The sequence below is a fragment of the Hyperolius riggenbachi genome, chromosome 6, assembly GCF_040937935.1.
Source record: "Hyperolius riggenbachi isolate aHypRig1 chromosome 6, aHypRig1.pri, whole genome shotgun sequence".
NCBI lineage: Eukaryota > Metazoa > Chordata > Amphibia > Anura > Hyperoliidae > Hyperolius > Hyperolius riggenbachi.
The window spans coordinates 318,147,911-318,172,291 of NC_090651.1; the positions used below are offsets into that span (position 1 = coordinate 318,147,911).

General features: G+C 44.3%; 1 protein-coding gene and 1 non-coding gene across 4 annotated transcripts in view; both read left to right on the forward strand.

Annotated features, from left to right (window-relative positions):
• LOC137521709 (galactoside alpha-(1,2)-fucosyltransferase 2-like) overlaps positions 1-24,381 on the forward strand; it is a 169,231-nt gene that overhangs the window by 132,347 nt on the left and 12,503 nt on the right. For all 3 annotated transcript variants that reach the window (XM_068241351.1, XM_068241349.1, XM_068241350.1), the window contains one exon: positions 11,473-11,634. In XM_068241351.1, coding sequence (XP_068097452.1) covers positions 11,556-11,634 — 79 coding nt within the window. In that variant the 5' untranslated portion in view covers positions 11,473-11,555. The remainder of the gene's footprint in view (positions 1-11,472; positions 11,635-24,381) is intronic.
• LOC137523195 (U1 spliceosomal RNA) lies at positions 803-963 on the forward strand. The gene has a single exon (XR_011022557.1). It is a non-coding gene; the product is annotated as a U1 spliceosomal RNA (small nuclear RNA).

Sequence of the window (24,381 nt, forward strand, 5' to 3'; positions counted from 1 at the left end):
AACAGGGATATGTGAGGGAGCAGGCCGGTGTTGTACTTTATACTGGTTGAACTCGATGGACGTATGTCTTTTTTCAACCAAAATAACTATGTAACTATGTAACTATGTAATAAATGTAATTGCTATATGAAGTTGTCATTATTGAGGTAAGCCACCTCTTATTTTTGTTATATTGTTTAACTACATTTTATATACCTCTGGGCCAGGGCTGGATCTACCATAAGGCACTGTAGGCACGTGCCTACAGGTGCCTAATGATGGAAAGGCAGCTCACGCCCCTCCCCTAGTGCCTCCCACCCTCCTTCCCCATGCAGAGTCCTGAGCAGTGCATAAATAAGAGGTTACTCACCCAGCTCTCAGCATTCCAATGACAAGATCTCCTTTCAGTCGTCGGCACATCTAACTACTTGCCCCCTGTTATCCCATGACCTGGACTGCCAATCAACAAGGTGCACTGTGCACCATGATGTTCAACTAGAGTCTGCAGATGGTAGATTAGCAAGTGTCTATAGTGGCTTGTCATCTGCAGAAGTTCCCATAGACTTTTGTAGAGCAGCGTGTGTTGCAATAGAAAATGACTGATGTCTGCACTTTGGAAAGCACTGTGCTGACGTGGCAATAAGAAAAAAAAAAACCTGAAAGGCTGTATTCAAAGGCTTTAATTGACAGGGAAGCAATTTATTTAACACATCCTGGTATTGTCACTTAACCTGCAAACTCCTGTGCTATAATTTGTCCTCCCTTTTTTTTTCATAGACAAGTATAGGTTTAAAACAACTATGTCCAGCAACAAAAGGGGACCACACTAGGGGAGATACCATGTCCATGATCACGAAGGTGGGTCTCCCAGGATGAGGCCTATCCATTGCACTCTGGGTGGGTTGACCCCTGCGATTTCCCCAAATACAAGAAACTCAACTGTATAATTTGTGGTAGTGGAGGATTGCTTTGCGCTCTCCCCTGACCTTTTTTGGTGGGTGGCTGGATAGTGTACTAATAAAGGGCTCTGCCTCTCACACAGGAGACTTGGGTATGAATTTCGGCTCTTCCTGTTCAGTAAGCCCACAATTATTCAGGACACCTTGGGAAAGACACCCTAACACTGCTACTGCCTATAGAGCGCGTCCTAGTGGCTGCAGCTCAAGCACTTTGAGTCAGCCAGGAGAAAAGTGCAATATAAATGTTATCTGTCTTGTCTTACTGCACAGTGCATAAGTGTGCCCATCCGACAGTGCAGTCTGCGCATTGTCTGATGCCCCTGTGTATCGAATAATGAGGAGCATTGCTGAAGTCTGCTCAGCAGTGCAACAATGTGCTCAGGCTCTAAAGGTGCATACACACATCAGACTATAGTCTTTGGAAACTGAAAGATCACAGACCAATCTTACCACCCTTCATGTAGTATGAGAGCCATACTCTACACAGTCTTTTTTTCTATGGAGCTGAACTCCCCATCAGAAAAACATCTTTGCAAGATGCTGCACACACAGATGCTGTACAGACACAAAAGATCAGTATCTGCAAAAGATCTGTTTCTGCCAAAAATCCATTCCTGCAAATTGCAATTATAGTCTATGAGATCTGCAGATCATCATACACACATGATTTAACTGACATTCATCTGCAGATCAGATCCACCAGGATGGATTTTCAGATCTGCGGATGATTACTTGATCTGCAGATGAATGTCAGTTAAATCATGTGTGTATGATGATCTGCAGATCTCATAGACTATAATTGCAATTTGCAGGAATGGATTTTTGGCAGGAACAGATCTTTTGCAGATACTGATCTTTTGTGTCTGTACAGCATCTGTGTGTGCAGCATCTTGCAAAGATTTTTTTTCTGATGGGGAGTTCAGCTCCATAGAAAAGACTGTGTAGAGTATGGCTCTCATACTACATGGAGGGGGGTAAGATTGGTCTGTGATCTTTCAGTTTCCAAAGACTATAGTCTGATGTGTGTATGAGCCTTTAGGCAGCAATACTGCATGCCATAAGAACAGAACAATTTCCGGGGCTACCCTTGGAGAGAATATGAGAAGGTTGCCAAAAGTTATGTGGTGGGAGGGTAGTTGAAGGCTTCTACATTTAGATGGTGAGGGCAGATGGCCACCGCATTTCACATGGTATAATGGTAGTCACACTTGTTACAGGAGGGGATGAGGACTACTGCACTTAGTGATTTCTCTGACCTATTTGGTGACCCAGGCAGAACAACCCATGACACACAATTCCCTTCCTCACACACCACACTTTCCCCAATAGCAGGGATGTCAAACCGGTCCTTCTATTGCCGACTGTCGAGGTCCTCACACATTTTTGTCACAGCTCAAATGAATTGATGGGTCTGAATCAGGAAAGGTGTGGTCCATCAGGTAGAACACATTCCTCTCTTTCTCAGTCCATCCTAAACACTGGCATGGATCTGTCCCTCCAGGCTTGGAGTTTGACACCTGTGCCCTATATAGAGGGCAGAGGATGAGTGGGGTATAATCACCAGTGATTATACTACAGTGATCACTGGAAGGCACCAATAAATCATAGTGACCCACAGAAAAGGATTAAGATGAAAAGGGTGCTAGGCAAAATGGCAGTTTTTGCCCACTGCTGATTTGGCGGCGTCAAGCATCTATCAGGCCCCTAGATTCTCTCCAGACCCTAGGCAACTGCCTAAATTTGCCTTGTGGATGATTCTGCTCTGACCCAGAAAAAGCTGTAATATACTGACTAGTACATTGCAGACTGCATGAAAGAAAATGTCATCAAATCTGTGTACAATCGAGGGCTCTCTGGGTCTTTGCCTGAACTGCCTGTGCCTAAAAACGGCCCTGACTACACTTGTGGTTTATGATTAATGAAAAGATTTAAAAGCAAAATTAAAATCAAAAAGTGATGCCATTTAGTGAAAAATAGAATGCTTTTGCAGAGATTCCCTGACATCTGAACATTTTCAGAAGGGTTTCTCCAGATCAAAAAATATAAGAAAGGCTGGCTTTGAATTTTAATGTCGTCAAGAAAATTGTAAGGCTTCAAAGAGAGGAGAGCGAAACTTTCAGCATTTGATCCTTACTGTACATTCATTGTTGAAGTTCAGTTATGCACCCTTACAAGGAGAGATAATACATTCTATTTGGAGGTGTTTAGGTAAGAAAACAGAAAATAAAGATGATGCTTCAGCTTTTGAGAATGGCCTTAATTCATCAAGATCATGCTGGAGATGAGGCAAAACTTGCCATGACACAGTGAGAGAGTTGTCTTATCTATTCATCCCTTAAAGCGGTGTAAAACCCTGACATAATATTCAATAAAAACATGTTTTCCTACTTTTTTATATGCCATACGGCTAGCATATTTGCTTTTGTGCATAAGTATTATTATTCATTTAGAAATGATATGTTCCTAAAGTACACTTATTTTACTCTGAGAGCTGACTTTGCATTTTAGTTATAACTGCTTTATTCATCCTCTAACTTAATCAGAAAGCATTTATGCTTGTCTGACTTTGTTCAGTGGACCCAGCAGTGTGAGAGAAGGCTTTGATTACATTTCACACTTGATACAATTAAACACAAGATAACATTATGTAAAGTTCGGAAGTGGCCAGCTCTGCAGGACGGGAAGCTTCTAAAGCCTGTGTTAACCCTTTGAATGCAGTTCTAGTAAAAAAAAAAATGCTGGTTGTATATAATATGCTGTAAATAATCTATTAGAGCAAAGTAGAAATGCTGGGTTTCATTCTGCTTAGCTCTTTTGTAGTTATTTTCACACACAGTTAATTAACAGCCTGTCTTTAACTTTAGAATTCTGGAGTTATTTTAAGGACTGAAGGGTTAACTTTAGGTTTGCCTGAGGTAAAATGTTTCCTGAATACTACATGCCCCGTCACCATGGTGATAACTCTAGAAATGTTATTAAAGACAGGAGATGAGCTTAGTTAATTGAGGGCAATGTGAGAACTGCTGTCTAAATTGTGAACCCCAACTATCCAGAGAGATCAAATAGGAACAATGGCAATGCATAGAGGGCTTGTTCACACTATGGGCTTGATTCACTAAACCGTGATAACCCATATCACTGCACGCAATCATGAATTTTTGCGCACAATCGCGAATTCTGAAAATTCACGATTGCGCACAACAACACTAGCCGACCGTGATAGGAGTTAACACAGTTTAGTGCAGTGATGGCTAACCTTGGCACTCCAGCTGTGACAAAACTACAAATCCCATCATGTCTCTGCCTCCCCGAGTTATGCTTGGAGCTGTCAGAGTATTGCAGTGCCTCATGGGACTTGTAGTTCCACCACAGCTGGAGTGCCAAGGTTAGCCATCACTGGTTTAGTGAATCAAGCCCAAAGAGCGCTTTGAGATTATTTTCAGCTCTAGAGTTTTTTTTCTAAAAGCGCTTTAAAAGTGCCAGTGCAATGAAAGCCAATGTAAGTTTTTAGCTTTCTTTCCAATCGCAAACGCGGGTCCTGCACCATTTCCAGAGAGTTTACGCTTCAATGGAAGATATAGGAAAAGCGATTGGATACGCGATGTGAGCACTTTTCAGTACAAAGTATATTAAAGATATTCAGTTCCAGGTCAGAGTTCACTTCCTGATTGTCTGCAGAAAAAAAGTGCTAATTGCCAAACAAAAGCGCTTACAGAATCGCTTAGAAAAATCATAAATCGCTCAAACGCCAGTAAAATCGATTTAAAAAGCGCTCAGTGCTTGCGATTTATAATGTGAACAAAGCCAGAGTCCATGTTTGTTTTTGGTACAATCGTTTTTTTTCCTGACTTTAATCACTTACAAAGTGTGACATGACACAGCAGGGGAGAGCTTTCCACCAGATATATTGGCCATATGATATAAGTTTTGGCCCAGTGCACACCAAAAACCTCTAGCAGATCTGCAAAACGCTAGAGGTTTTTGAAGCAGATTTCAGAGCGATTCTAGGCATGTTTTCTAAACCTATAAAAACAATGGCTAGCTGGTGCCCATATAATAAAATGTTTTCTAAACATGCCTAGTGTTTTTTGGAGCGTTTTGTGTAGCAGATTTCATATATTGTTACAGTAAAGCTGTTACTGAACAGCTTCTGTAACAAACACCTGGAAAACCGCTGTGATCTAGTGTTTTTCAGAGCGGTTTTCCACTTTCCTATACTTTAACATTGAGGCAGAAACGCCTCAGAAATCTGAAAAATGCTGCAGCCTCTGAGTTTGCATTTGTGGAAAAAACGAACTGCTCTGGTGTGCACCATCCCATTCACTTTCATTAGCCCAACGGTTTTCCCCCTGCAAGCGGTTTAAAAAATGCTCCAGAACCGCTCTGGTGTGCACCAGCCCTTTCTCCTAAATCAGAAGATCAGGATCAGAATCCGTTTATTTCGCCAAGCACGGTTGGACCATGCCCAGAATTGGATTTGGCACATTGATTGGCACAGAAAGAGTAGTACAAACAGACAGAATAATACAGCAGGACAAGAGCAGTACGGCAGCAAAACAGGAGTAATACACATTTGCGGTAGGGCAGTTGCACGTCTAACCGGAACAGCAGCGTGTAGCAGAAGATAATTCAAGTCCAACCTAAGCAAGGCAGTAAACAGAGCAGCGTGTAGCAGAAGATAATTCCAGTCCGGCCTAAGCAAGGTAGTAAACGAGAGCGGCCGCAGCCGAAGTCAGATATTAGTAGTAGTCCGGTCGGCGGCTGCAGGGGGGTCAGTGGAATGGGCAGAGTTCAAGAGTCTAACAGCCGTGGGGAAAAAAGTGTTCATACGCCTAGTAGTCTTAGCAGGGATGGATCGGAACCTCCGGCCCAGTTTGAGTCGACTGAAGAAACTGTGGCCAGGGTGAGAGGGATCACTCACAATTTTCATTGCTCTATTTCGCAGTCTGGTGGTGTAGATGAGATCCAGAAGGGGAAGAGGTTTACCAATAATCCTCTCCGCTGAGCTGATGACCCTCTGGAGTTTGTATTTGTCGCTGGCGGTGCAGCTAGCGAAACAGACCAGGATGGATGAGCAGAGGACTGACTCGATTGTAGCAGAGTAGAAAGACCTCAGAAGTTCGTGGGCCATACCGAACTTCTTTAGTTAGCGAAGGAAAAAGAGTCTCTGCTGTGCCTTCCTCTGGGTTGCGGTAGTGTTTTCCCTCCAGGACAGGTCATCAGAGATGGTTGTACCCAGGAGGCGGACGCTGGGAACCCTAAAAATCAACTTTTTCTCCTGAGTTTTCTCCCAGGTGATATTTTAACACCTTGTCAATAAAAACAAGCAACCAAAAAAGTATTCAAAATAATTTTGATAGTACTTCTTCACCTACTTTTTGGCACTTTTTCAATTACACAGTGCGGAAAAGTTATTTTCAGGGCCCATTTCCACTATCGCGAATTCGCTTGCGTTTTTCGCATGCAAATTCGCATAGCAATACAAGTGAATGGGACTGTTTCCACTTGTCAGGATTCCTTTGCGTTTTTCTGTGCAGAAAAAATTTGCATGGCAGAGCCATCAGAATTCGCATACCGCTATGCGAATCGCATACAATGTATTTAATAGCAAATTCGCATGAGGTTTGGGTATGCGAATTTTCATGTGAATTCACATGCGAATTCGCATAGAAACAATGGAAAAGCACACCAGCACTGCCATGGTTAAATTCGCATGCATCGTCATCCGCATGCGAATTTTTACCGCGGCAATTCGCACCGCACAAGTGGAAATGCAGCCTCAAGAGAAGATGACAAATTATCCCTTAGGGTCCCGTTTCCACTTGTGCGGTGCGAATCGCACCGAATTGTATGCGAAGTGTATACGAATTTTCATGCGAATTTGCATGAAAATTCGCATGAATGATGTTGTATGCGAATTTAATCATGGCAGTGCCGGTGTGCATTACCATTGATTTCCATGCGAATTCGCATGAAAATTCGCATACTAAAGCCGCAGGCGATTTCCCTGTTATATACATTAGCGGCGATTCGCATGCATTCCACACGCAGGCGAATTCTGAGGGCTCTGCCATGCAGAATAATCCTGCACAGAAACCGCTCAGGAAAACTGACAAGTGGAAACAGGCCCATCCACTTGTATTGGCTGTGCGAATCTGCATGCGTTTCCTGGGATAGTGGAAACGGGCCCTAGGAGAAAGCTCAGGAGAGAAAGTGAATTTAATACAGGCCATTGGCCCACTTGCAATTAACTTTTTTTTCTCCTGAAAAACTTGTCAATTAAATGCCCTTTAACCCCCCTAGCGGTATAATTCCCGCGGCTGCGCAGCCGTGGGAGGGTTTTTTTTCACTTTTTTTTTTCTTTAGCGTGTAGCTAGCCTAGCGCTAGCTACATGCTTCCCCCCCCCCCCCCCCCTCCCCGCGGCGTCCGCCCGTCCCCTCCGATCGCTGCCGGCGCCGCTTGCCCATAAGGAAATCCCGTTCTGAACGGTATTTCCTTGAGGGCTTCCCCGTCGCCATGGCGACGAACGGCGTGACGTCATCGACGTCGTGACGTCACAGGGAGTCCTGATCCACCCCATAGCGTAGCCTGGCGGCGATTGGCCAGGCTGCGCAAGGGGTATGCTGGGGGGGGGGGCTGTATCCGCGGCGGGTAGCGGCGCATCGGCAGCGGGCGGCGGCGATCAGACCAAACACGCAGCTAGCAAAGTGCTAGCTGCGTGTTTGAAAAAAAAAAATGTAAATCGGCCCAGCAGGGCCTGAGCGGCACCCTCCGGCGGCTTACCCCGTGTCACACACGGGGTTACCGCCAAGGAGGTTAAACCACCAGCAAGCGAGAAAATACCCAAAATAATTTCCATAATACTTTTTCACCTACATTTTTTTGTTTTTTGATTTTTTTTTTGTTTGTTTTTATTGCAAACTGCAGAAAAAATATTTTTAAGAGAAGATGAAAAATGATCTCCCAGGAGAAAACTCAGGAGAAAAAGTTAATTACATATTATGCCACCATCAAGCAAGAAAATACTCAGAACAATTTTGACAGTACTTTTTTCCATAACTTTTGGTACTCTCACATTTTCAGAGTGCTGAAAAGTGATTTTAAACTGAAGATGAAAAATTATCTCAGAGGAGAAAACTTATCTGAGAAAGTGGATGACATATGGCCCCTTGGCCCATATGCAATTAACTTTTTCTCCTGAGTTTTCTCCTCGGAGATCATGTTTCAGCTACTATTTAAAATAGTAACGTTTCAGCACTCTGCAATTTAAAAAGTTCTGAAAAGTAGGTGAAAAAGTACTATTAATATTATTTTGCGTATGTTCTTGCTTGCTGGTGAATTAAAAGCCATTTTATTGACAAGTTTGAAAATAAACTATAATGCAACTGCGTTTGGACCAATGTGTCTCAGATCTAGGAGTAGGTGATGCTGTTCTAAATTCCCTTCAGCAGTTTAGATATCAAGATTTCAGCAGCACTTTAAAGGGAACCTAAACTGAGAAGGATATGGATTTTTCCTTTTAAAATAATACCAGTTGCCCGACTCTCCTGCTGATCCTGTGTCTCTAATACTTTCAGCCACAGCCCCTCAACAAGCATGCAGATCAGGTGCTCTGACTGGAGTCAGACTGGATTAGCTGCATGCTTGCTTCAGGTGTGTGATTCAGCCACTACTACAGCCAAAGAGATCAGCAGGACTGCCAGGCAACTGGTATTGTTTAAAAGGAAAAATCCATATCCCTCTCAGTTTAGGTTCCCTTTAACCACTTCATGCCATGGGCTGAAGAGTTCAAATGTCCACAGGCGCACTTCTGCAGCGCTTGTGAGCTTTAGCGGAATAGTTGGACTTTTATAAACGCTCTATTTGCACTAAAGGTGCACAGATAGGACATTTATAAATGTCCATATGCAGGAAGTGGTTAAAGCCCGGTACACACACATCCAATTTTGATTGGCCAATTTTACCACCTCTATGTAGTATGAAGGCCATCAGATTTTGAAAACTATGAACAGATTATGTCGGTAAGCTCTTATACTACTTGGAAGTGGTGAAATGGGCCAGTGACTGGCCAATCAAAACTGTACAAAGCTAGTGATGAGCTTGAATATTCGCCTAGTATTAATTACGCAGCCACATTTGCAAATTAAAATGCAAAATTAATGTTGTACATAATTATAATTAGAATGCATAATTTTACATTGTAATTTTGGGAAATATTCTTCTGTGTGAAAGTGTTTTTTTTTTTTCTCATGTCTATTGATATCAATGCATTTGTTGACCATCGGTTGCAAATACATTTCAGCATGCATGCCTATATATCCGTACGTATAGACAAGACAACTAACATTTATATTGCGCTTTTCTCCTGGCGGACTCAAAGCGCCAGAGCTGCAGCCGCTAGGACGCGCTCTATAGGCAGTAGTAGTAGTCTTTCCCAAGGTCTCCTATTGAATAGGTGCTGGCTTACTGAACAGGAAGTTTTGAACCTAGGTCTCCCGTGTCAGAGGCAGAGCACTCTCCAGCCACTGTATATATACTCAGCTATGCAAAAATATGTTTCCCTACGTCCATTGAGTTTAATGCATTTGTTGAAAATACATTTTCACATGAATGCACATCAAATTTCACACTTACACACTTCTACTCATCTATGAGAAAACATTTCTAAAATATTTAACCTCTTGACGACCAGCTAACGCCGATTGGCGTAAACTGGTCGTCTGCGGGTTACCATGGACCATGTCAGTTTACGGAGGGTGTCTCCGTGAACAGCCGGAGAGCCGCCGATCGCGGCTCGCCGGCAAAATGTAAACAGGCGGGGAAGAAATCCCCGCTGTTTACAGCGCCGTAAGGCAGATCGGCGATCCCCGGCCTCTGATTGGCCGGGGATCGCCGGCATATGATAGGCTGAAGCCTATCCTTTAATGCGCAGGACGGAAATCCGCAGCTCACAGGGGGAGGGAGAGGGAGGGAGCGGCGAGACGGCGGAGAACGCTGCGGAGGGGGGCTTTGAAGAGCCCTCCCGCTAAGCAAATGCAGCCGGCGGCGATCAGACCCCCCCAGCAGGACATCCCCCTAGTGGGGAAAAAAGGGGGGTAGTCTGATCGCCCTGCTGCACTCCTGATCGGTGCTGTGGGCTGTAGAGCCCACGCAGCACCGATCACTGTAATATCCCCTGGTCGGCAAGTGGTTAAAGGGATACTGTAGGGGGGTCGGGGAAAAATGAGTTGAACTTACCTGGGGCTTCTAATGGTCCCCCACAGACATCCTGTGCCTGCGCAGCCACTCACCGATGCTCCGGCCCCGCCTCCGCTTCACTTCTGGAATTTCAGACTTTAAAGTCTGAAAACCACTGCGCCTGCGTTACCGTGTCCTCGCTTCCCCTGATGTCACCAGGAGCGCACGGCGCAGGCACAGACCATACTGGGCCTGCGCAGTATGCTCCTGGTGCCATCAGCGAGAGCGAGGACACTGCAACGCAGGCGCAGTGGTTTTCAGACTTTAAAGTCTGAATTTCCAGAAGTGAACTAGAGGCGGGGCTGGAGCATTGGGGAGTGGCTGCGTGGGCACAGGATGTCTGTGGGGGACCATTAGAAGCCCTGGGTAACTTCAACTCATTTTCCCCTGACCCCCCTACAGTGTCCCTTTTAACCTCCTTGCCGGTTATCCCGAGCTCAGCTCGGGGTAACCTGCCGCGGAGGATTCCTCAGGCCCTGCTGGGCCGATTTGAATAATTTTTTTTGTTACACGCAGCTAGCACTTTGCTAGCTGCGTGCAACTTACGATCGGTGCCGCTCCGCGCCGATTCGCCGCAACCCGCCGCATCAGAGGGTGCCCCCCCCCGAGACCCGTGCACTGCCTGGCCAATCAGTGCCTGGCAGCGTCGAGGGGTGGTTCGGGACTCCCTCTGACGTCACGATGTCGATGACGTCGGTGACGTCATCGCGCCCGTCGCCTTGGCGACGGGGGAAGCCCTCATGGAAATCCCGTTCAGAACAGGATTTCTGGATGGGTATATGCGCCGGTGGCGATCGGCGCATTCGGGGGGACGCCGCAGGAAGGGGGGAAGCATGTAGCTAGCGCTAGGCTAGCTACATGCTAAACAAAAAAAAAATGCAAAAAAACACCCTCCCTGCCGTGCGCAGCACATTTTTATAACGGCAGGGAGGTTAAGGGAATTCCGTGAATATAATTTCACGTAACTCGCGAAAATCACACACATTTTAGATTACATGAGAAATCGTAAAAATGGCACATTACACGAAAGCAAAAATTATCCATTATTGACACAATACATTACTAAGAACTAATTACATTAATTCATAGCCATTCCTGTTTTCAGTAGAAAGGATTTCAATGGAATTCATTTTTATTGAGCAAGAGTAACTAACAAGGACTCCTGCTCTGTACAGTAACATTTGTGCTCAATGTACGTCAAACCGCGTTATGACAACTTTTACAATAAGTGGAATTTTCGTGTAAGCCTTTAGTATGCAAGCAAAGTAGTGATTATCTGCTCTTTCTTTCTGACAGGCTAAGGTGACATACAGCACAATCAGTATAAAAATGCTGTGAATGCTCCCTGTTCTGAGTATAGTGCTGACATCACCAGCAAGATGGGCACTCCCACACAAGCAAACAACCAGACAGCATTATTAAGCAATGGAAAAGAAATCACAGTGAACAGAACCTGCGGTAAGCATGTCTATTGTTACAGGATTAAGATCATGTCATGTCACATTTTATTTGTATGCCTTAAAGGACAACTATAGCAAGAGGTATGTGGAGGCTGCCATATTTATTACCTTTTAAGCAATACCAGTTGCCTGGCTATCCTGTTGATCCTTTGCCTCGAACACTTTGTCATCAATCCTGCACAAGCATATGCAGATCAGGTGTTTCTGACATTATTGTCAGACCTGACTAGATTATCTGCATGCTTGTCTGGTGTGATTCAGACACTATTGCAGCCAAATAGATCAGCAGGGCTGCCAGGCAACTGGTATTGTTTAAAAGGAAATAAATATGGTAGCCTCCACATACCTCTCACTACAGTTGTCCTTTAAAGAGGATCTGTAACCTCAAAAAATCCCCTGGGGGGTACTCACCTCGGGTGGGGGAAGCCTCCGGATCCTAATGAGGCTTCCCACGCCGTCCTCTGTCCCACGGGGGTCTCGCTGCAGCCCTCCGTGCAGCCGTGACGTAATATTTACCTTCCTGGCTCCTGCGCAGGCGCTCTGACGGCTGTCGGCTCCGAACTACACGGAAATACCCGATCACCGTCGGGTCTGCTCTACTGCGCAGGCGCAAGTTTCCGGCGCCTGCGCAGTAGAGCGGACCCGACTGAGATCGGGTATTTCCGTGTAGTTCGGAGAGGAAAGCAGCCACAGCGCCCCCGCTGGAGCCAGCAAAGGTAAATATTGATTTTACAGTCGGCACAGTCGCCGGCTGTTCAGAGGGCTGCAGCGAGACCCCCGTGGGACAGAGGACGGCGTGGGAAGCCTCATTAGGATCCGGAGGCTTCCCCCACCCGAGGTGAGTACCCCCCAGGGGATCTTTTTCATGTTACAGAGTCTCTTTAAAGTACCAGTATACAGTAGTCATCCTGCTTTTCAGTTTGTATAAGCAAAAGTAAAAAAAGTAAAAGTAAACAGAAAAAAAAAACCCTGCATTCATATACAGTATACTGAATATTGATTTTTCAGCTATGGTTTTTTTTTTCCTGGTACTCAAGTGCTGCTGCTGCAGAGGTGCCATGGTAGCCCAACCCCCTGTTATAGAGATTAAAATGGGTAACAAGGTGTCCTGCTTTGCATAGAAATTCACTTTTCAACTTGTTTTAGGCAGTCCATATTCCATACGGTTTGTTTGCAAAGAAGTGCAATTTGAGATTACAGTAAATTTTTTAAGCAGGCTCTAGATTGCAATGAAAAATATCAATTTTAATAAAATGTATTTTGTTTGTGCATAGCAGTTGCTGTAGTTTTGGAAGTAAAATGTTGCCGTATTCTCATCTGATGTAAAGTTTTTTAATTCTGTTTCATAATGTGCCTAAAATTTGCAGTTAGTGAAAGGCTTGAACTGTAAGCAGTATAGTTTAGCACCAGACTTACTTTGGAACCGTACTCTTGTAATATGTGCAGAATAAAACAGGGCCTGACATTAAGTCAGGCCCTGCATGGGTCTGTGGTAATCCTGTATGGAACAATTAGTCACAGGGCATTTCTATTGCAGTATCTATTTCATAGATAATGTGTTGAATTTTCCCTCTGTGAGGTATGCTCTCCCCTGATTGGTCAAATTTTGGTGCAGGATAGAAAAAAAAGTTTAGTGGTGAGGTCAGAATCTGTGATTGGCTAGGTGAGGGGTTAGGTCATCTCTCCTCAGGTGTTGCTAGGGTCAGTCAGGTCTGCCTTGACCAATCAGGGGAGAGTTAGGCCTATATAAGTAGGGTCCGTCCAGCTATCTAGTAGAGATGGGAAGTTCGGATCTTTTCAATGATCCGGATGATTCGAATCGGATCATTGAAGAGATCCGGATCTTTGATCCGAATCTCGGATCATTTTACTACCGGAAGCATTCGGGGGTGAAATGAACAGCAGGACAGGTCTGTGGACAGGAGAAGGGGAGGGGGGTGGACACACAGAGAAGGGGAGAAGATGGACAGAGGGCAGGCAGTGGACAGAGAAGGGAGGAGGGACGAGCAGAGAGCAGAAATGTTTGCACGTAATACCCACATGCTGAAGTCATATGCTTTACATATATGTCACCTATATGTTCATCTGTACACTTTGAAAGAAAAGGTCGCACAGTGAAAGAAAGCATTCCCAGAAGATAAGTGCAGCTGTTTAGTGCCGAGTGCAGGAGGATTATATTGCCTTTCAATCACACTGTCTGCAAACAGTTACTGAGCTGTGCTGAGCCAAAAGCTTCCAATGTGTTCACTGTGCACAACTACGGAACAGACAGCCTATAAAGAGCAGCACGTTATAGCCAGTATGTGTGCTCTACACATATCTGGCAGTGGCACCCATGTCCCCTCTCTCTCATCTACCTGTGGCTGTGCAAGGCTGGCTCCCATCCAACAGAGCGATCCCTGCTTCCAGGACCCCGCTGCCCGCTGAGAGGGGGCGTGTCGCTCCTGGCCCCGCCCCTTTTGCGATCCGAATCGTTCATTTTGATGATTCGGATGATCGACTCATAAAATAGATTTGGATCAAAGATCCGAATCGTTCATGATCCGGACAACACTACTATCTAGCTGCCTGTAACCTCCGTGGCTATAGGTGAGCTCCCAGCCCCCTTTTTGTTCAAAAGACGTCGTGGTCAAGCTTTATTAATTTATGGCATGCCTGGAGGCATGGTCAGTTGTAATTGGGGTCTTGATTTGTTTTTATGACTAAACATATCCGGGCTGTGGTAGTCGGATATGCACCTGATTTATACTAAGTTATACTTGTATGTTTTAATAAAGTTGTTTTTTATTAGACCCAATTACTTATTTATTAAAGTTTGAGTAAATATGAATAAAGATGGCCACGGCCTTAAATGCCAGCTTGAAGTGTCCAGTGTCCTTTATTTAATTTAGAGTTTATTTATTAAGTGGAAAACACGCAGTATTACCTAAAGTGACAGTCCCATGCAGTTTTGCTGTTTTACTGAACTATGCAAGGGCTTCTCTTAAAAACAAAATCTGGGAGGCAGACTTTGTGGTTTTAAAATCTGTATATATTAATTGGCATTAAAGAAAACCAGAGACGCTATAAAATACGTTTTATACATACCGGTACTTCCTCCAGCCCCATGCGCATGGATCGCTCCCACGCCGCCATCCTCAGCCTTCTCTATCGCCGGTACCGGGTCCTGTAACTTCGGCCAGTCTGCTGTTGTGTTTGAAGCAGAGAGAAATAAGAAAAGGGGATACATGGCAGTGACTGCACGCCACATAACTAGAGATTAAGGTGTTGGGGTCCCTGGGGCACCTCTTAGTCTAATAGCAATCAGTGTGTGACGCCTGGGGTGGAAGAGCTGGAGGGGCGCACTTTGGTGTCTCAGCCTTGGGTGCTGGAGGACCTTGTCCTGGCTCTGCACGTGGTAATATTACCCTAATTTCCTTCTGCAAGTACCACAAGTTACGTGATTAGTGTGACCTACGGTATTTTAGTAGCGCGACTGTTATGATAGTGCGTATTACTAACGAGCGTTACCATTGGTAACCTGCACTACCCTAGCAACTGTCGCGCTACTGGAGTACTGTGTGTCACTCTAATCGCGTAACTCTTGGTACTTGCAGGCGGAATTTAGGGAAATATGTCAGCACAGTAATATTACCGCTATTAAGGAAATCACCCCGTTGTCACTAATTCACTAACCTTGACTGTGCACTGACAAGAGAAGTGGTACATACATTGTGTAATGAGCATTACTCAAATTAAATAGGGTAAAAGTGCTATGCATAGAACACAAACTGTATATTGCTCCTGTTGTGTGCGTTGTTGGTTGACCATAAAGGATGTACAGTAATAGGAGCAATGTATGCATTCTATGCTTTGCGAGATAACCCTATTTACGTTAAAGAGAACCCGAGGTGGGTTTGAAGAATATTATCTGCATACAGAGGCTGGATCTGCCTATACAGCCCAGCCTCTGTTGCTATCACAAACCCCCCTAAGGTCCCCCTGCACTCTGCAATCCCTCATAAATCACAGCCACGCTGCTGACAAACAGCTTGTCAGAGCTGGCTGTGTTTATCTCTATAGTGTCAGTCTGCTGCTCTCCCCGCCTCCTGCAGAACTCCAGTCCCCGCCGGCATCCCTTCCCTTCCTGCTGATTGGAGGGAAGGGACGGGGGCAGGGACCGGAGCTATGCAGGAGGCGGGGGAGCAGCTGAGACTGACACTACAGATGTAAACACAGCCTCACAGCATGGCTGTGATTTATGAGGGATTGCAGAGTGCAGGGGGACCTTAGTGGGGTTTGGGATAGCAACAGAGGCTGGGCTGTATAGGCAGATCCAGCCTCTGTATGCAGATAACATTCTTTAAACACACCTCGGGTTCTCTTTAAAAAACCACTATCGCAAATCATTTAATTTTGAAGCACCCCCACAGTAGTTACATCATTCATACAAAAGCTTCACTGTGTAATTGTTTTATTTTTTTAGCATGATCCTTTGAACAGCCACATGCCACTGTCTCCTGTATCTGTCAGTCCCTGCATCTACGCTGACGGACTTCTGTAACTATAAATCCCCAATAGGGGAGCCCTTGTCAGGTAAAATAATGACAGATGGTTTGGTCCTTTCCCCCACTTGCCCTACTCTGCATAACTGCCAAACTCATGCTGTCCAAACTCACACGCTGTATCCTATTTTACTCCGGCTCAAGGACTCCCTGCACTTTCTGTCCTGCAGGCATTGCGGGACACAGGAGTCAGCGTGAACACGGCTGCGCGATGAGCCGCTCTCCCCCTCTGTGTCATTGCAAGTAAGAAGAGTAGCGGCGACTGAATAGACAGGAGAGCGGCTTACTGCGCAGACGTGGGATTAAATAGAGGGGGAGAGCGGGTCATTGCTTAAAAATTAAATGTTTCACGATAGTGGTCCTTTAAGCAAGTTATGTCCCACCTGGAAACGTTATGTATGCTGCCAGCGCACAGTAAATGTTAGTAAATCGGTTACATTATTCTTCAATTGTTGGACTATTTGCCCACATAGTGCTCCACAGAATGGCGTACCCTTCCCCATTCTTACTTATTAAGAACTTTGTTGCTAATTCATTTTATTAGTTCTGAGATGCTCCACAAGGTCCCTGCTCTCCCTTTCCCCCATTTGGTCATTGGTTGTCCCTGCCCCAACGTTTCTGGATTTTGTGTTGCTAGCAGTGCCAGATTTACCTGTGGGCGTGTGCTCTTTGGCTGCCCCTAAGTGCCCCTTCTGCTCCCCTTCCCTCCTCCCTGCAGAGTGAGTCTCCTCTCAAGAAGGTTTTGTCTCTAGTCACTGGATTTAACCGTTTGACCACTGAGGGGTTTCCCCCTTCTGGACCAGAGCAATTTTCAACCTTATCACAACAAAATAATCCACATAATTATTTTTTTTCCCTCCACAACCAATTAGGCTTTCTTTGGGTGGTACATTATGCTAAAAATTATTTTATTCTAAATGCATTTCAATGGGAATAATAAGAAAAAAAATCTTGGCACTGTGGATAAAAGTCACACATTTTATTTGCCCATTTGTCCCGGTTATTGCAACGTTTAAAAAAAATTACCTAGTACAATGTATGGCGCCAATACTTTATTTGGAAATATTGGTGCATTTTTTTAGCGTCCACCACTAATTACAGGCCCATCATTTAAAAAATAACATTAATATTAAAAAAAAATCAGTCCCTAAGGTAACTATTTATGTATTGTTATATTGTGAATTTATTTTTTTATGCAAAAGTTTTTATTTGGGTAACTATGGGAGAGTGTGGGAGGTAAGGGGTTAATTTTAAATGTATGTGTCAGTCTTTTGTTACAAAAATAAAAATGTATGTAGGTGTAATTTTAACCACTTCACCACTGAGGGGTTTTACCCCCTGACCACCAGAGCAATTTTCACCTTTCAGCGCTCCTTCCATTCATTCGTCTATAACTTTATTATTACTTATCCCAATGAAATGAACTATATCTTGTTTTTTTCACCACCAATTAGGCTTTCTTTAGGTGGGACATTATGCCAAGAATTATTTTATTCTAAATGTGTTTTAATGGGGAAATAGGAAAAAATGTGGGAAAAAATTATTATTTTTCAGTTTTCGGCCATTATAGTTTTTAAATAAAGCATGCTACTGTAATTAAAACCCATGAAATGTATTAACCCATTTGTCCCGGTTATAAAACCATTTAAATTATGTCCCTATCACAATGTTTGGCGACAATATTTTATTTGGAAATAAAGGTGCATTTTTTTCAGTTTTGCATCCATCCCTAATTACAAGCCCGCAGTTTATAAAGTAACAGTGTTATACCCTCTTGACATAAATATTTAAAAAGTTCAGTCCCTAAGGTAACTATTTATGGGTTTTTTTTTTTATTGTGTTTTTTTTTTTTTTTTTTTAATTACAAAAATAAAAATAAAAATTGGGGAGTGTGGGAGGTAATGAGTTAATTTATTGTGTAAATGTAATGTTTGTATATGTAAAATGCTTTTAGGGTGTAGTTTACTATTTGGCCACAAGATGGCCACAGAGTGTTTGTTTACATGCGACCTGTAAGCGTCCGGAAGGACGCTTACAGGAAGCAGTAGGAGGCTGGGAGACTCACAATGATCTCGCTGTTTCTGAAAGAAGCAGCAGATCATTGCGGGGGCTTAGATCAACGAACGGGAATGGATTTTCCCGTTCATTGATCTCCGGGCGAGCGGGCGGCGGCGTGCACGAGCGGCGGGTGCGCGCGCACGAGTGGCGGGAGCGCGGACAGCGGCGGTAGCGCGGAAGGTACGGATTTCTCCGTCCCTGGTTTTTTAGGAGGGAAAAAAGGGGCGGAGAAATCCGTACGCGTGGGGGTAAAGTGGTTAATATATGACCACAAGATGTCCTCACGCATTATTTCCTGTATGCTAACAGGAAGTCATGCGCGGACGTGTTACTTCTGTAATTACAATAACCGCAGGCACCTCATTGATGCTGGCAATCACTGACACGGAACTGCATTCCCATTCATTCAGAACGCACACAGTCGCGAGTGGGAGTGTGCGGCAGCAATAGACAAATATCTACATCCCTTGGAATTCAGATGAAGTTTCCCAGGGGATAGATATATACGGCACAAGGTGCAGTTAGTGGTTAAAGCGTACCTGAAGTAACGTGACATGATAAGATAAACATTTTTAGCTCTTCTAAGAAATTATGTGAAGTCCTTTTCTGTTTTCCGGTACAGAAAGAGTTAAAAAAACTTGAGTTGGTATCTATGCCAAAGAGTTTGTGGAACAGCTTGTCAATTCTGTCCTGTTTCCCCTAAAAGTAAATGGAAGCAAAAAGGCCTTATCTGTCAAGGAGAAGGGAGATAATATGGTTTTACTGCAGGAGAGTTCAAAGTGTCATTTCTTCTGTATCTTTTTCAGCTTAAAAGCTAAGTGTGGATTCTAAACAGTAGCTGTGACAGTCTGATGCAATCTTAAAAATAAAGCCATAAAACTGAAAATAAAAATGACTCTCTTCTGTGTTGCTAATGTTCTATTTATCATACAATTATCTCATAAGTTTATTTTCGATTCAGGTTAACTTTAACCACTTTTCCCCCAGCGGTACGGCTATCTCCGTCCCTTTTTCTATCCTTTCACCCCCAGGGACGGAGATATCCGTACCTCCCGCGTTCCCGCTCGCTCGTGCGCGCGCTCCCGCTCGTAAACACGCCGCTGGCCGCTCGTAAACACGCCGCCGCCCGCTCACCCGGAGATCAATGAACGGGAAAAACCATTCCCGTTCGTTGATCTAAGCCCCCGCAATGATCAGCTGCTTCTATGCGAAGCAGCGATCATTGTGAGAAAAAAACTGTTTCCCAGCCTCCTAACACTTCCTGCAAGTGTACTTCTTGTACGCTTGCAGGTCGCATAAACAAAAAGTTACTGTGGCCAAATAGTAAAACTACACCCTAAAGCATTTTTCATACACAAATACAATAGTTTTACACTAAAAATTAACTCATTACCTCCCACACTCCCCATTTTTTTTTTTTTGTAATAAAAAAAAATAAAAAATGTTTACAATAAAAAAAATACATAAATAGTTACTTTAGGGACTTAACTTTTTAAATATTTATGTCAAGAGGGTATAACACTGCTACTTTATAAACTATGGGCTTGTAAGGGATGGACGCAAAACTGAAAAACAGGCACATTTATTTCCAAATAAAATATTGGCGCCAAACATTGTGATAGGGACATACTTTAAATGGTTTTATAACCAGGACAAATGAGCAAATACATTTCATGGGTTTTAATTACAGTAGCATGCATTATTTAAAAACTATAATGGCCGAAAACTGAAAAATGATTTTTTTCATTGCGATAAGTAATGATAAAGTTATAGACGAATGAATGTAGGGAGCGCTGAAAGATGAAAATTGCTCTGGTGCTCACGGGGTAAAACCCCTCAGTGGTGAAGTGGTTAAAGCAGTCCAGCTGAAGGTATTAACCTCAGGCTATGGGTGCAGACACACACCCAATTAACATTGACCAACTTTATCACTTTTATATCCATGTACACACATACAAGTGATGTTGCCTGGCAAGGATTAGGACTCAAGTCCTCAGGTGACATTGCAGAACCAAGGCTTAACAGATGTGTCGCTTGCCTGCAGTGACGCTAGCCTATAGGCTAGCAAAGTATTCTGTTTTTATGCAGGGGTGACGAGAGGCAACAGAGTGGCAGGCGAGTGATGTCATACAGTGGGCGGGGTGATTGGGGAGAACAATGCCCTTGGCTAGTGAATGGGCCAAATTGCTGTCTGACGTGGAGGAGAGAGAACCCCTAAGAGGAACATATGACATACTGGGAACAGCACTTCTTCCTGGCTGCTTCTGTTCCATGAGTGTGTGGAGGAGGATGTTTTTGCAGCCTGTCTGTGTTCTGGAACGCTAGGAAGGAGGGGGAAGCAGTTGTCAGGGACGGGGGGCAGAGGTTTCTCTGTCTCTGGCCTGGCCTCTTTCTGTCATGGGAGAAGGGATCACTCATGGCTGAGTGCCTGTAAGGCCCCGTTCACACTTGCGTTTTGCCATGCAAACGGACCGGATCCTGATCGGATCAGGACCTGATCCGGATCGGAACCGTACGGTTCAGATCTGGATCCTATCCAGATCCGGTCTGTTTGCATCAGGCTGCCATCCGGATCCGTGGGGAAAAAAATAGTGAAATTTAAATAAAAAAATGTTGGGATCAGCAGAAGGTGCACCTGGTGCACCTGTAGAATCAGGTTCCTCCGCTGTAGGCCTCACCTCCACCTCCGACATTCTGCCAAACAGCTCCAGCACGTCTGACACTGCTGCTCCACTCCAGACATGCTTGGCCCATGTGTCCCCATCCGAAATGGCCGCTTGGATACGCATAGGAAGTGGGGTAGAACGTCAGGTTTTTGTAGGCAGTGTGTTCTGTGCCTTCCGTTTCCCATTGGTTTCTGTGTTTCGGATGGTGCTGTCAGGCTCAGGTCCGGCTCCGGTCCGGGTGCGTGGACCGGAGATCCTGACCCAAAAAATAGCGCATGTTGGAAAAGTGTCCGGATCTGGTCCAGCTCCGTACTGTACGGAACGGACACGTGTGAACGTCCGCATAGCCTTTGCATTGCTATGCGGAACGTACGTTCCGTTTGTACAGTATACGGTCCGGATCCGGCCCGGCGAATACGGACAGGGAACGCTAATGTGAACCGGGCCTTAGAAATAGCTGTAACAAATAACAGGACCTATATATTAGTACTGAGTACAGTTATTTGGTAGAGTGTATTTTACTATCCTAATATATTTTAAAAGTTGTCACAATCCAATGCAAGCATGCTTGAGAATCTAACCCATATTCTATTTGCAAGTTGTGCATGCGAGATGTTATTTGGGAGATTGTGAGTATATCAGGGGAATATACGTTACATACAATTACAGGAGAGGTGGCTAACTGTATACATGTAAACATATGCAAATAAGTACATTTCTTCTAGAGTAAAATGAGCTATGCATTACTTTTCTCCTATGTTGCTGCCACTTACAGCAGGTAGCAGAAATCTGACAGGTTTTGGGCTAGTCCATCTCTCCATAGGGGATTTTATTGAATGATTTTATTTATAAGTTAATTATAAAATGTCAATTAGGAGAAAACTCAGGCGAAAAAGTTAATTGCAATTGCATGCCAGCTACAGTCCAGAATGAATATAGCCTGTAGAATCTGGCGGTGTGGTCTGGTTTATTTCGTTTTTCCACTAATGTATGCCATGCTACAATAGGGCAACGGCATGTGAAAAAAAAATAAAAAATAAAATTCAAGTACAATTTTAGACTACTATGCTTAGGAAATAAAGCTAAGATCCTGAAGATACAACTGATCTGCTCTGCTCCACCAGAGCTCTAAGAACTTGCCTAATATTACGTGATCTCCACCTTGTGCCACCAAAACAGCTCTGACCTGTTCAGGCATGGACTCCACAAGACCTCTGAAGGTGTCCTGTGGTATCTGACACAAGACATTCACAGCACATTGTTTTTAGAGCTTTAGTTCACCCCCTAGTTTATTCAAAATGTCAAGCATAAGGATCTGAACAATTTGACAAGGATCAAATTGTAGTAACTAGACATTGGGTTACAGAATTTTTAAAATACCAGGTTCTGAGGTGTCCAAGGAATGCAGTGAAAGTACCTACCAAGAATGGACCAAGGAGCTGTCCAACCACCACTGAAACAGCAATATGACCATGGACATTCCCGGAACAAGGTTCTCCAGCACCAGAGGTAGAGATTCCAAAGTGTGTCCTCCCCAAATTATGCTCACCTCAGTATAGGCAGACAGATGTGCCCCCATCGCTAGTAAAGGTGGTGACTAGGGAATTATATGAATTACTCACACAGTATTGAGATTTGATGCATCCATCCCAGAGAAATTTTCTTTGGAGAAGTCAGTCACATGTCCTAGGAATCTGTGCATAAAATTATAGAGCTGCCAGCAGAGTGGGAGCTTCTCTTTCTACAAAGAGGCATTGTTTGACCCCACCCAACCCCTCCCTCTGCTGTATCGTGTGGAGCTTGGAGAGGAGGTAGGTGGGATCAGAAGTGTGCTGGGATGTTGAGCGTGAAATACTGGCCGGTGTCCTCTGCCAGATCTTCCCTGAATATGTTGTTGGGGATTGATTGAATTGGCTCGGGAAAGGAGTTTGGCTGAAATAGAGGCTGCTGTTTAGTCCAGCATTGCAAACCAAGCTAGTCAGGTAAAAAAAACGTGTTTGCCATGTTTATTTTTTATGTGCCATGTTTATTTTTTTATGTGCAATGATTAACACTTTGCGCTATGCAAATTAGGATACAGTTTATTCCACATAGTATGCTTTTGAAAAAACCCAAGCTTTAATACGGCTTTAAAGAGGTGACCTACAAATAGCATAATTAATTAAATTGCTTGTTAACAATATTCATTTATAGATTATTTAGTCAGTGTTTGCCCACTGTAAAATATTTCCTCTCCCTGATTTACATTCTGAAATGTATCACTGGTGGTGATCTTTTAGTTGTGCCAGGTGATCTAAAAGGAATGTTCATTTACCAGGAGTTCTATGCATAAAGGGAGATACTGATTGCTTAGCAGTTGGAATTTTTTTTTTATTTCCCGCAACAAGGTTCACAGACAGCAAACTGTCAGGACCATGGTCATAACATCACACTGTGGGAGGGGCTTCAACACAATATCAGCAATACAGACACCCCTGATGAACTATTTGAGAAAAGGTAAAGAATTCTCCTGGGAAAGGGGGCAACAGCTACTGACTGAAAGGAAGTTCAATCCTTCGTTAAAGTTCCTCTTTAAAGTGAACCTGCAAGAAAAATGATAACTGCTTAGAAGAAAGCCTCTGAATCTTCCAGTTGTTGCTCCATTCAGTTCTGCTCAGTTCTGAACCTACCTAATACTGGGGGCACATCTGGCTATCTATGCAGGAAGGAGGTGAGTCTACCTAATACTGGGGGCACATCTGGCTACCTATACAGGAAGGGGGGTGAGTCTACCTAATACTGGGAGCACATCTGGCTATCTATGCAGGAAGGGGGGTGAGTCTACCTAATACTGGGGGCACATCTGGCTATCTATGCAGGAAGGAGGGTGAGTCTACCTAATACTGGGGGCACATCTGGCTGCCTGTACAGGAAGGAGGGTGAGTCTACCTAATACTGGGGGCACATCTGGCTATCTATGTAGGAAGGGGGGTGAGTCTACCTAATACTGGGGGCACATCTGGCTATCTATGCAGGAAGGGGGGTGAGTCTACCTAATACTGGGGGCACATCTGGCTGCCTGTACAGGAAGGGGGGTGAGTCTACCTAATACTGGGGGCACATCTGGCTGCCTATACTGGAAGGGGGTGAGTCTACCTTATACTGGGGGTACATCTGGCTTCCTATACTGGAAGGGGGGTGAGTCTACCTAATACTGGGGGCACATCTGGCTACCTATACTGGAAGGGGGGTGAGTCTACCTAATACTGCACTTTAGAATCTCTAACTCTGGTGCTGGAGAACCTTGTTCCGTTCCTGTCCATGGTCATGTTGCTGTTTCAGTGGTTGGACTGCCTTGGGCAGTTCTTCGTAGGTACTTCCACTGCATACCTGGGACACCTCCCTACCTGTTTTTTTTTTTTTTTTTTTTTTTTTTTTAGAAATTCTGTAGCCCATTTGTCTAGTCAATATAATTTTCACAATGTCAAATTGAATCCA